The sequence below is a fragment of the Choristoneura fumiferana genome, chromosome 3, assembly GCF_025370935.1.
Source record: "Choristoneura fumiferana chromosome 3, NRCan_CFum_1, whole genome shotgun sequence".
Classification (NCBI taxonomy): domain Eukaryota; kingdom Metazoa; phylum Arthropoda; class Insecta; order Lepidoptera; family Tortricidae; genus Choristoneura; species Choristoneura fumiferana.
This window is the reverse complement of record NC_133474.1, coordinates 6,655,809-6,669,746: the sequence shown is the minus strand read 5'-3', so window position 1 is coordinate 6,669,746 and position 13,938 is coordinate 6,655,809. Positions and strand designations below refer to the sequence as shown.

Sequence of the window (13,938 nt, the reverse complement as noted above, 5' to 3'; positions counted from 1 at the left end):
TTACCATTATGTTTATCTATAAGCATGAATATACTGACTTTATTTCCAGAACAATACAGGACCAACTATAAAAAAGGTATATTAGGTACAATAAAATATTATGTTTATTATAGAGGTAATTTCTAGATACCATAGGCATAGTTCCTTGTTTACTTTAAAAGTCACGCGATTGTCATAGTTGTCTGTCAGTTATTCAAAATTTTGCGTCAACGGGCAAGTATGTTGGAATTTAAAATCTATTATACAAAAGTACTTAAATGAATTACATACAAAGAGACACATTAAGACTAGTATCTCGCAACGAAGGTAAAATCAAATCGTACGAGTCTTGCAGCGACCTCAGAGCATGGAGCCATGATGTGGAAACCAGGGACCGGTATCTTAGGGAGTGGATCAGAAATGACATGCCTGTTTGCATTATACCTTTGTCAACACTAGCTAATTTCCTGAGAAACATGACCTACAAGAACCGTGGAAACGTAAGTTACAGAGGAATGTTGGCAATCTACTTGATTTGTCTCTATGATCACGTCGATTCGAATCTGTAGGTATTCTGAATTGCTCAGGCGCTTGGGCCTACATTCGAAGTGTGAATAACATCGCTTTTACTTTATTAAATTTTGCTTTATTTTCCTAAGTTCATTCTTACGTAGAATCCAACACTTATCATTTTATCGTCACAGAGACACCATAGATACATTGAAGTTTTTCAATAGATTTCTCTAGACCAAATAGGTGTATTAATAAGTATAGGTGTATTTTTATACACTTATTCTGTGATCTTGGAAGTCTTCAAATTGGGATAGATAACGTGCAAGTCATCTTCTACATATATTGTACAGAGCAATAGCCGAAAAGACACTCGTCAACTCGATTCTCTCTCATTGGATTGTAATCAAATGATTTGAAGCTACGAGTACCTACCTGAACGGCCATTTTTTTTTATGCGACTCGATGGAAAACGAGCAAGTGGGTGTCCTGATGGTAAGAGATCACCACCGCCCATAAACATCTGCAACACCAGGGGTATTGCAGATGCGTTGCCAACCTAGAGGCCTAAGATGAGATACCTCAAGTGCCAGTAATTTCACCGGCTGTCTTACTCTCCACGCCAAAACACAACAGTGCAAGCACTGCTGCTTCTCGGGAGGATTAGGACTTCCATAAAATTCGCATATGACTATTTTAAAAGAAAGAAGAAGAGTACAATACAAAACGTTAGCTTTCGAGGTTTTATTAAATTTGATTTACAGGTGACTCCACGATGCCATCCCAATTGCAAGTCGCGGGTGGTCCTAGAAAGTATTTGCACATCATGCCACCATATGAAATCATGTCTTGGAAGGGACTCTACATTTGACAAATATTTTGAAGAAGTAAGTGATGACGGCTGAATGAAAGCTACGTAATATTTATAATCTTATGAAAATTGTTGACAAATCTGTGAAATATCTCCATCCCAAATTTCTTCAACCAATGTTGTGTACAATGTTGAGACTTCAACCAGTTCATACCAAATATTTTATCACGATTGGTAGAGTTAAGTGTAACAACAAACGAATATACTCATATTCACATTTATATTATTAGTTATATAGGATTAACGTTTGTATTTTGTTTTCAGGAAGAATTTGAGACATGTCATTGGCCGTGTGAACGATGCTTAGACGCTTTAAAAAGCATAAAAATGTTCTGGAAAGTAATCGTCGAGAAAGTGTTTCGCATTCATGTACCAAAAAGTGAGGAACTTTGCAATAGCCGCAGTCTCTGCACTGACAGCGTGCGTAAAACGGCTAAAGTGTGGCAAAAAGAAATGGTGCACCAGGCTTTGTTGCTAGATCACTTACTGCCCTGTCAGCGTGAAGGTTCTCGTCTAAGCAAACAACCAAAGAGTACGAAGCTCGAATCTTGCATTTCCTCGCACACATACAAGGTTGACAGCGTAAATTCTTGCAAAACGAGAAACGATCATTCTGTGAGATCAAAAGACACCAAATCTCGAGGAAATGATCCTTTGCTTTCTGGAGTAGTAAAACCTCATAAAAAGCGAAAAACTGTCAGTAGATTTATTTCGGTAAGAGTAAGAACTGTTGATTTCAGTTGCGATACAACTGATTTACCAAAAGGTGTTGAAGATAGCGGAGCATACAAAAATAGTTTGAAATTTCTACAACAGGATTTGAATGAACAGAAGTTGGAAGTGGAAAGATTGAAAAAAGAAAACACTTCATTGAAGTTTGAATTACAAAATGTCTATAATGGATTCTCATTGAGTTCGCATTTTTGTAGCCCAGTAGGGTTCTGCCCACCCAACCAATCTTTGTGTCGTATTCCAAAACCGTTCGAGTGCGTTGACGATGTTTCTTCCGATCCCCTAGTCAAGAACATAGACTCTGAAATGATTATAACTATGAAGAAATGCCATAACCCGGTACTTATTGAATGTTTTAATTAGCAACGGTATGGACAACTAGGATAACTATATAGTTATGGGCCTGTTTGAGATATCATCATCATACTGTGGGGCCTTTATTTGCACATTAAATACTATAATTATTTAAGTTTAGATTATCTATTTCCTTAAAATGTGTATTTTATTGTTTACCTTCTTTCTTTTTTCTTAAATTGTTTTCTTAACAATAGTACTGTGATACTTTTTTTTTCAGAAATATAGGCACGTATCTCTTTTTCAAGTATTGCATAAGTCAAACGTACCGATTCCTGACAATCCTCCAGATTTATGTTGCAGAAGAGAAGATCCTTCTAAACTACTGACCAAAAGTAAAGGCATATTTTATAATTGTGTTCTTGGCTGATTTGATTACAACAAATATCTACAGTTGGCTATATCTACCTTTTTCGTTTTAGTGCAAGACGTTTTCGGAGCAATTGTTAAGCGAGAAATGAGTATCGTGAGCGACAAACGACGTAGTAGAACAAAAATGACCGACATTGATGCATCGTTTCATAGAATAACATTCAGTAGGTCAGCACCGTCCTGCACTACATTAGGATCAAAATCAAAAATATCAGTGGGACAACCTGTAAGTTGTTTGTTATCCTACGAGTACTAAATAAGTGTGAGAACATCATTTTAATAGTACTATGTTAGTCTTCTTCCTTTGCAAAGTTTTGAGAGTGAGCAGTAGCACATCGAATTCTGACTTAGTGAAAATGTAGGTGCCATTGAAAGTTTGACCTTTCCAGAAGAAAAAAACAACAAATCAGTTTATAAATCGCAGAATTCGCAGACTTCTGAGTAATATAAAAAAAAACATAAAACCGAATTGATCCTCCTTTTTTAGGGTTCGTACCTCAAAAGGAAAAAACGGAACCCTTATAGGATCACTTTTTGACCGTCTGTCTGTCTGTCTGTCTGTCTTTCTATCTGTCAAGACCCTTTTTCTCGGGAACGCGTGGAGGTATCAAGCTGAAATTTATATCAAATACTGATGTCTACTATTTCTTGGAGCTGTGAAAAAATCAAACTTCTAAGCTAACGCAATCAAAAGATGCAGCCGTTTATGCTGCAAACTTCTGTAAATTTTCGAAACTCGCAAGGGAATCAAAACCTACAGGGTACTTCCAGTGAACTCAGAATCTTGAAATTTGGTATGAAGGTAGCTATTATAACACAACCAGCTCAAAAAGTCTGAAAAATCTTGATTTTTTATGTCTGTCTGTAAATATCAATGACCAATGTAATCTGACCCTGCGTACATTTTGCTTAAGAGTAGAGCTCTGCATACACTGGATGAATTAAATCACTCGGAAAAAGCGAGAAATATCTTCAAGACACGATTCCAGATTACTTACATACCTATAAATGTGTACGGAACCCTCGGTGCGCGAGTCCGACTCGCACTTGACAGATGCGTGTCACTTAAAATATCAATAACTTATCAGAGAGTATGTGGACGACTCTCCTTTCTGTGATGTTTCGCTGTAAAAATGGGTTAGTCTCACTTCGTCTAAAAAGCAACTGGTCTATGTAGCATGTGGTCTAAAAAGCAGCTGGCCTAAGTAGCAAGTGGTCTATAAGGCAACTGGTTTAAGTAGCAAGTGGTCTATAAGGCAACTGGTCTAAGAAGCAAGTGGTCTAAAACGCAACTGGAAGCTGGTCTAAAACGCTTTTCGCCTAAAACGCAACTGGTCTAAAAATACAACTCGTCTATAACGCTACTCGTCTAAAACGCTTCTCGTTTAAAATGCAACTGGTCTAAAACGTTTTTAGTCTAAATCTCATCTCGTCAAAAATGCAAGTGGTCTAAAAACAAAAATTAGTCTCACTACCATACGTACGAAATCTTTTTGAGTAGGCTTCATTATGACTTCACATTAATATTATAAATGCGAAAGTTTGTTTGTTTGTTACAATCACGCGTAAACAGCTAAACGGAATTTGCTAAAATATTGCACACAGGTAGGTGGGTGCAAATTTTCAGCGTGTGTGGGCTAGGATGGGCATAGAATATTTTTATCCCGGTAAAGTGTTCCTGTAGGATAAAATTAAATTAATTTACAACATCAAAAATCAATGGGAGTCAAACTGCAGGCGGAATAAACAATAAAATACACGTAATAAAGTTTGAATTTTAGATTGCTTGCTGGCATGCATACTTATGTGTGCTAGTCTGATAGGATAGCTTCTACTCGAAATATGATTTCTAATAAATCCTGCAGTTTTCGTTTTCCTGTAATCTATGGCTTAATATCAACTAATCCCATTAAAATCATAATTTTGGCTTAAGAAACCTAGGAGAACAGAAGGTAAAGCATTTGTGACGGTACGCAGATTGTACAAACAATTAAATGTACATAATGAAATGATAATTGTACAATATGCAAAATGTACTCCACGTGATAGTGGCAAAATGTACAAAGTTAGAATGATCAACACGCAAATTGTACATAACGGAAAAAAAACAATACGCAAAATTTACATACTGTGTAGTGAAGTGAGACAATATTCACAATTAAATTTGAAATGAACGGAAACGTAAATATATAGCAAGTTTTTCGTACAAAAACATTATCGCTCGTTTAGCATAATGGTAGTGTATGTACATTTTGCGTACGTACATTTCGTGTACTGTACGTTTGTCATGATGTAGATTTTGCGTACATACATTTAACTGTTTGCACATTTTGCGTGTAGTGTACATTTTGCGCATTGTATATTATCAGCCGAAGCGCCTAAAATTCGTTAAACCTTTATCTCAAATCACCTAAAATCTCAGACATGCAATGGCCACATGTCCTATGGCTATGGTGTCTTAGGCCATTTAAGTTTTAGACTACTTGCTACTTAGACCAGCTGCTTTATAGACTACTTGCTACTTAGACCAGCTACATTATAGACCACTTGATAATTAGACCAGTTGCCTTATATACCACTTGCTACTTAGACTAGCTGCTTTATAGACCACTTGCTAATTGGACCAGATTTCTTATAGGCCACTTGCTACTTAGACCAGTTGCTTTATAGAGCACTTGCTACTTAGACTAGTTGCCTTATAGACCACTTGCTACTTAGACCAGCTGCTTTTTAGACCACATGCTACATAGACCAGTTGCTTTTTAGACGAAGTGAGACTAACCCGTAAAAATAAAATAATACCTACATATTTATTTTCAGGTATGCACTAAGGATATCAAAAACTAAAACGTGTTGGTGTAAGTGTTAAACATTGTATTGTCTTCAAAAGTTAATAAACGTACAAAATAGGTTCACGGTTCAAGGTTCACGAACCTTATTTCTAATTAAAACTAATTATAAACGTTCTATTTAAACTGTTTCATAATTTTGAGGACACGATCGTAAATCAATTTCTTAGCGTCAATGGCAAAAACGAAGTCTAAATGGTTGAACTTTGGTAAGGGTACTTTGTATTTTCCAACAGCAGAGTCCATTTCTGTGAGCAACTTGTCTACGTCTTTTGGTGTTGACAACCAATCATTATCTGCGTAGTGAAGAAACACTGGTGCTGTGATGGCTTTTAGGTTGTATGGGGGTGGTTTGTACGTCCCGTACTTTCGTTTGTTAGCGAGAAGCCCGTAGTCGAAACGGACGAATTTGTTGGAATTGTATAGCTGTCCGTAGTGGATGAATTGCCTTGTCGCTGCACCGGCTGGGGTGTGACCTAATACTATAGGTAGCATCGTCTGAAAATCATAATAATTATTTCATAAAAATAGAATTAAGTGTTTCTTAAAAAAATAGATTTTGTGAAAATTTCATTTTTAATACAATATTTTTTTGCTGACTGTACTTTTTGTTGACTGTACTTGTATTGTCACCCAAACTAAATGTAAATGTGCATACCAAATTTTAAGTCGATGCCTAACCGTTGAAGAGTTCCATCCTGTGGAGACAATCCTGGCCGGACCAACAGGATGTCACTACCAGATTATTGTATTGTCACGCAATTTACACATGTATACCAAATTTCAAGTCAATTCAAGTACTGGAAGTTGGTCGAATTTAACTTGCAAGATTTAATTACAGACAGACAAACAGACAGACAATGGGGCAGGTGAAACTGAATAAAAGCTTGTAAAAATACTGATAGGTAATCCACTTAAACATTGTTTGCCTATTTTGATACGAATACAGTGCAAATTGGTATTCTTTAATTAATAGATAATACCACAAAGCAGTCAACATCACCAATGTCTGACAAAAGAAGCGCGGACAAATATCTGACACGACTCTATTAGAGTCGGTGAGACGTCGTGTCAGATATTTTTACATAGGTATAGTCAACCAATCTGATTCCTAGGCCACCATAGAACCCTGTTATAGTAAATAATATTATTGTTATAAATAATGTTTATCGAATGAAAAAAAAATCATTACGACATGGTTCTGTGATAGCCTGTAAAAGTATGAACTTATTCAAAGTTTCAAAAATAAGTACCACAGACTCTTATTTCGACGCAACAAGGCCGTAGTAACATATTTTTGAGTGGTTCAAATAAATAGATACACTTATTTTTGCACATGACTCTACATCTACTGCAGTATATGTATGGATTTACCATGTGGGAATGTACAGTCGAACAAATTGAATCATGCCCCAGGGTGGAACCTTTGTGCTATACTAATATCATGTTGCCATTTCATACTTTTGTCTAGGAAATCATAGTGAAATTGATTATCAAAAGGTTCCACCCTGGGTCATGATTCAATTTGTTTGACTGTACCTATCTAGAACTTTTTATTTTGGTTGAGGCTCCTAAGTGTTTCAACCATCGTTTCCCTTGTGTTACGAAAATAGTCTATAGATATGTTTGTCAACTAAAAAGCCTAATCACCATCACCACGTGTGATCGCAGAAACTGCAATTGGTTTTAGTTCCTGGACATTTTATCCTTAAATTTTTGTAACACATGGGAACGGCGGTTGAAACTCTTCACCCTTGTACGTACCTACGCTACGCCCTTGTACGTAAAACTTATGAAATTAACAAATTACATGAGAAACAGATATGCATGATACAATCAAATATTTTCTGTAACTTACTGCGTTCAGTTGTTCCTCGTTGTATCCACAGATGAGGAATAGCAGGTTTTCGCACAGGACTTGGGTAAACGCTTCTTCAATACAAAACATTTGTCCCGCCAGCTCATTTATTTTTCCATTTGGCAAGAATTCATTGGCTCCTAAGATTTTGACGACCACCTGTTCGAATATAAAGTTTATTTTTATTACAGTTCTGGACTACGAGTCACACAGTACGGGATTGTTTAGCCGCTTGCTACCTGTTCGTAACTTGACTGTATGGTCTATAGGGTTTATTAATGACAATATTTTTCTCGTCTCTACTACGATTACGGCCAAATAATGAACTGTGGCAAACGGCAAGCATCAATGATTTTAGGCAGCGCAAATCTTGACTTGTAATTTAAACATTATTTTGCATAGTGAGTTCCGGTAATCGTGGTAATAGATAAAAAATATCTTTCAGTGTGGAATAGGTTGCAAGATTTTGAAGAAGACGTTTGGTGTACATCAGGTGTCGTTCTGAAGTGTTCAACCGCTGTTTCCCATGTGTAACAAACAGAATAGTCTAATATTAATGTCACCATCCTTAGATTTTAATAACACACGGGAAATGGTGGTTAGAACGCTTCAGAGACCCACCCATCGACAGTGCGTACAAGTGCACTTAGTAAGGCAGTTTTCAGGTAAAACAAAGGATATAGTAACTTTACCTTGGATAACGCTATATAGATATGGTTTTATGAGTCGGACTTTTTCCCATTGGATCAATCATATTTAATGGTTATCTTTATAGAACAAGGTTGTAATTGATTTATCAAACAAATTGTCATAACTTGTGTTATCAATTATCATTATTATGGTTTTGACTGATGACGTATCAGATCGACATACAATACAGTAGGTAAGTACCTAATCTACTTGGCAAACAATAACAACATAATTAACGCATTTTTGTCTACGATGCAAATGGTACCTATAAGGTATTTTACTCGCAGAAGTATATATTTGCCTAAAAGTACATATATATATTTACCTATAGGTACATTTTAATGTATAGTATAAGTGAACTGAAGTTAAGTATAGGTTTTTCAAAACAACATTAAAATCAGATAGCGTTTCAAGTGTTTAATAAACATTGATTGTTTCGAATACTTACGTACCTATGTGGCATTACTCATCAGCACCTTAATGGATTAAAAAATAATTCAAAACATTACGGTCAATTGCATAGGTAGATTTAGATTAGTTAGATTAGGTACATCCTTCTCGCAAAATTTAAATTACCTCTGGCCACGTGGTCCTACTAACTTCAAGAAACCAAACTGTCTAATAAGCTTGAATATTTCTAAAACTGTCTTACTGCCCCGACAACTATAGTAATAATAATACCTATCCCATAATAGGTATAACATGTACCTAGATCTTTTATAAGAATTTAAATTACTAATCTAGGTAAGTATAAAGGGAAAGAAAGAAAAGCATTTATTTTTATTTCAAATGAGTCGCTATGGGTATTATTGGATTTAGGACATTCGATCAATTTTATTTTTTAATTTAATTTATGTATGACCACAAAACACAGATAGTTCAGAAGTCAATCTCCATACGAGTGCGCTCGAGCAACGCACACATAGACTCTGCTCAGTGCTTACGGACACGATATCTCGGGCCGGTTGGGACCAGTGCGAGCGCGATTGCCATCCGCTTGAGACACGCGTCTGTGAACTTTTTGTGCAATAATGGAGCAACAAAAAAAAGTTACAAAGTTAGTCTAACAACTGGTAGCATGGTGTACGGTTGTGTCACTCTGAAGATGAGCTCTGGTTGAGTTCGTAACGCGTCAGTGTAATGTGGTGGTGGTGATAGATGGGTTTGTGTGATTTGTGTGTGTTCTTACAGTGTGGAGGTGGAGGAACTGCATGAACACGCATATTTCGCATAAGCTTAGCTATCGTAAGGTCGCGGGTGAGCAAGAAAATTCTTTTAGTTCATTGATATGGACCTCCGCAAAGTAACGCCTAATTCAATAAATTATTAAAAAAAAAAACTTATTATAACTGTTTAGTGAACGGTTGCTTAAATTAAATAATCGTGAATTTCTCCAATAACGAATTCGTCGCAAGATATTTTCTGTGACAAATTTATAACATAAAAATGACATTAAACTTAAATTTTTTTAGTTATTCTCAACATCAAACAACTAGATAAGAGTGCCACTACCACGATAGTTTTTTGGTGCATAAGCCATAGTTGACATCCTTAGAGCGACCGCCGAGCGTAGGTATGAAAGTGAAGTACATACAGGAGATTGGCTTCTGAACTACCTATCTGTATTTTGTGGTATGACAGTGAAAGCATTCAACACTTCCATTGAACGTAGATATTATAGTTAGTATTTAGTTTTGTAACTAAGGGACCTCATACATCCTTGTATTATTATTATTATTTTTTGTAATTTTTTCTTTAATTTTATACTTTACCTAGTTTTTAAGTATTTTACTTGTAATTATTTTATTTTGAAAAAAAATAGTTTCTACCAAGTTTCTTTCAATGTTTCAAGTTTCTTAGCAATGATGGTCTTTACGAAAGCCCTGGCAGTTTAAAAAACGACGTGTAAAAGTGTCCATTGCGGCTTATTTACTAAATAAATGGTTTGAATTTGAATTTGATCCAAGAGATATGTAGTCCAATCTCGGATAGCGCTCATAAATCTCGGATAGCGCTCATAAAAAAATATGAATATAAAGAAATAGATTTTGCTGTATTTTTTTTTCTAATAATGATGATTGGTTTTTGCTTTGTACAGTCATCATCAGATTCATATCATAAACATCGGTGCTGTCTGGTGCTTGTACATTTGTACACGACTGTATTGCCAACCGCGTAAATACGCGCGATACTTTTGACGATCTGGACCGACTGCACGATTAAAGACATCATTGCAATAGATACTTGCCTCAAGCGAATTAGTGAACGGTGCAATAGCCTTTATAAGCGGACTCTTAATATTCCCAACGTACGCTATTGGCGCCAAAGCTTGCATCGCGCTGATCTTGTCATTGTACTCCGGTCTCGTCGACGCCATCACCCAAAACGCAGTAGTTCCCTGTGAGAACCCAACGTACTGCAGCTTGGAGACCTTGGTGTTCTTAATGACATAGTCGATCATGGCTGGGAGGTCGTAGTAGCCAATTTCGTGCCAGCTGAACTTCCAGAAGGAAGACGATGTGGGTTTTAAGGAGATATGGCGGCGGGAGTATGTGTTGCCGCGGGCGTTGCCCATCCATACGTCATATCCGGCTTCCGCTAAGATATAAGCTGAAATGATGTTACTATTATTTTCTATACATATAAAACAATAGCGTGATTAACTGACTGACTGACTGATTGACTAATAGACAACGTGCAGTGCAGCCTCAATTTCCACTGTAGGTAGAGTCTTGAAAATTGTCAGTCTTACATAATGCCTTGAGTATTTTCGAAATTCCCTCTGGATAGAAAACTTGTTTTTTTTATTTCTACATGGGGCTGAAGCCGTAGGCTTAAGCTTGTGTTATATAATATAGTAAAGGAATAATAATGTGCATTTTTCATCATAATAATGAGAGTTGATACGATTTATTTGTCTCCTGAGTATAATTTTTGCATAAATCGTAAATCAAATGTACCTACCTATACCCTGTTACTGTTGTCAAGGAAGTGATACATTAAGTAGGCTCGAGTTTTAACAGGATCTAGCTGAAGATATTACTTTTAAAGTAGATACCGCTTCGATTTTAGAAAAGTGAACCATTTCTACTTTCACATCGACGTTTTGGTTGTCAGTGACATAATTGTGATATACTATTTCACAGGTTTAAATAATTTAGGAGAATATACGGTGTTTCTGTAACCGTAGTTGGCTTGATGAAAAATTCTTCTCTTTTGATCCTCACAATTAAGTAACTTACCGAAGCCTTTCCCTGGCAACATGAGCACCCATTCAGCAGAGGAGGAGAGGAGGCCATGCTGTAAGAACACTACAGGCCTCGGACCCTCGGTTACATTGTCTCTCCCATTGGGGATCCGATGAAGTTCCAGAATGTATCCATCCTCTGTATACGCGCGGTGAATCTCGCAAGGGTACCCATATTTTCTTATTAATGAGAACTGGAAAAGTAATTTCGGAATTAGGTAGATTTTTTAGAATGATACAATTTAGGGCTATTTAAGGCTAGTGTGAATAGGCTGTTACTGAACCAGCAAGTTGCATCTACAATTTCGACCTCCAGTGAGGTAATCTTAAAAAAATAACTAAAACCCGATGAATAAGATGCTATCGGACCAACTCCAGTGCTCAGTATAGGGTTCCGTAGTAGCCATTACTAAAAAATAAAGCTAGGGAAAGGGCGCTTACAAAAATCAAATCGGTTCAGCCTTTCGCGAGTAATAGGCAAAAGGACGTATTTAAAGGGATGACAAATATGGCAAAGGTGTACCTATACCAACTGCAATAGATGTTGCATCCGAGGATATGTATTACGCTTCTCTTATGCCTCCTCTACATATCGACGGATGCGTCAGCAGATGGATCCGCAACCATATCTTCGGATAAATTGCGATCCGTCCACACATCGGCAGACGTGTGGACAGGCGCGTTGCGTTCGCGCTGTCACCCTTTGATCCGTGTCGAAAAACCGACACCAAACGGATGAGTGGCAGATGCATCGGCCGACATTAAATGCCTACCACAGACGAGCAAAAACCACCCTCTACACCTCGGCGGACGCATTCGCAGATACAATCTGCCGACGCATCCGTCGATATGTAGAGGAGGCATTACTGTCGAGTTGTCTAACGTAGGTACGTACGGTCACGATCGTTAAGTTGGGACCCCCTTGGATCAAACATCTGTCATTTTGTGTGACAATTCAAAGGATTTTTTTAACGAAATGGGTCTCAAATTAACGCTCGATTATATTATGTTCACTCAAAACGTGCAATGAAAAAGATTTTTTTTTAACAAAAAAGTAAAACCGACTCCAAAAAATAAAAAATGGGACCAACTACAAAACCCTTGAAAATATTTTTCTAGGTACCTACTTGCTCGAAGTCGATGCCTCAGCACCACCCAGCAGGAGTGGAACAATAGCCGTCCACCTCACCTACATACTATGGGTTTCAATCTCTCCTGCTGGGTCGTGCTGAGTCACCGACTTGGAACTAGTAGGTACCTAGAAAAATATTTTCAAGGGTTTTGTAGTCGGTCCCATTATTTGTTATTTTTTTAATTTTTTTTGGAGTCGGTTTTACTTTTTTGTTAAAAATTTCCTTTTTAGTGATTTGTAGCCAAAGTGCATCTCACAACGATTCCATTACGTCCAAACACGACTTAGTTACGTTGTTTTATAACAGAGTTCTGTTGCATACCTTCTGGCTTCAGCATCAGATCAGTTCGAAAGAATCATTAACTTAAATCTTCTTCTTAGTCGCTTATCTAGGTATATTAATTATGATCGTTTATAGGCGAGCGAGCATTACTTAGCTTTGACGAGTTCCATTGGTCATCTACGGTCTTCTTCATCAGGTCTAGGTTACCAAATGATGATACCGTCTGAATGTAAATGCTTATCTTAATGCTAAAAGTGCCAAAATCGCCATAGGTGTGCCTATAAAATTTGAGGTTTGCCCTCGATTTCCCTAGGATCCCATCATCAGATCTTGACTACGTGACAATGGGACCACTTCAGAAGAATACTCTATCGAAAAAAAGAAGTTTGAAAATCGGTCTATAATTGACTGAGTTTATCGGTGAACATGCATAAAAAAAATACAAACATTGGAACATAGTACCTCCTCCTTTTTTGAAGTCGGTTAAAAACGTACCGTATCCAAGCTCGCATCTTCGAGGATTCCTGGATCTGTACGGTAGCGGCTGACTTCGGTTGAAGGATCTCCGTTAACTTTGAAAAATAAAAAACACCATGTAATACTTATAATCCAGTGCAACGACATAGTGTGGTACTTATAATAAATTATAAACTAAAGAGCCAACAACTCTTTTGAAGTTTAGTGATTGACTGAAGGGTTAGTAGAAGATAATCTACGGTAGATAAGTCTATAGAGCATTGAGCAGTGACTGCGGTTTTGTAATCCTAGTTCTAACTAATATTACAAATGTGACGATGTGTTTGTCTATCCGCTTTTGATATCTCAACACCTCAACCAATCTTGAGGTTCTCTTGTGATTCTTAAGACTGGGGTTTGTTGGGTTGAGTTTTGGGTGGGTAGCAGTGCTGTGTACAGTCACCAGCATTAATATCTGCCACAGCGGAGCGTGCAAAATTATCTGACACGTCCTTACGGCCCTAGAAATAGAGTCATATCAGATATTTATGCACGCTTGTAGTGTCAGATATTGGTGCTGGTGACTGTACGGATTATTAATAATC

The 13,938-nt window shown here is 37.1% G+C and overlaps 2 protein-coding genes across 2 annotated transcripts; one reads left to right on the top strand and one right to left on the bottom strand.

Moving 5' to 3' along the window:
• Positions 1-193: 193 nt before the first annotated feature.
• LOC141426431 (uncharacterized) lies at positions 194-5,787 on the top strand. The gene is made up of 6 exons (XM_074085321.1): positions 194-479; positions 1,254-1,376; positions 1,625-2,431; positions 2,667-2,781; positions 2,869-3,044; positions 5,639-5,787. Exons 1-6 carry the CDS (start codon positions 258-260, stop codon positions 5,663-5,665), a joined length of 1,470 nt encoding a protein of 489 aa, XP_073941422.1. The 5' UTR covers positions 194-257; the 3' UTR covers positions 5,666-5,787.
• LOC141426432 (lipase 3-like) lies at positions 5,676-13,583 on the bottom strand. The gene is made up of 5 exons (XM_074085323.1): positions 13,373-13,583; positions 11,458-11,656; positions 10,464-10,825; positions 7,526-7,684; positions 5,676-6,165 (listed from the first exon to the last, which is right to left on the bottom strand). The coding sequence occupies exons 1-5, from the start codon at positions 13,499-13,501 to the stop codon at positions 5,785-5,787; spliced, it is 1,230 nt and encodes a 409-aa protein (XP_073941424.1). The 5' UTR covers positions 13,502-13,583; the 3' UTR covers positions 5,676-5,784.
• Positions 13,584-13,938: the final 355 nt, after the last annotated feature.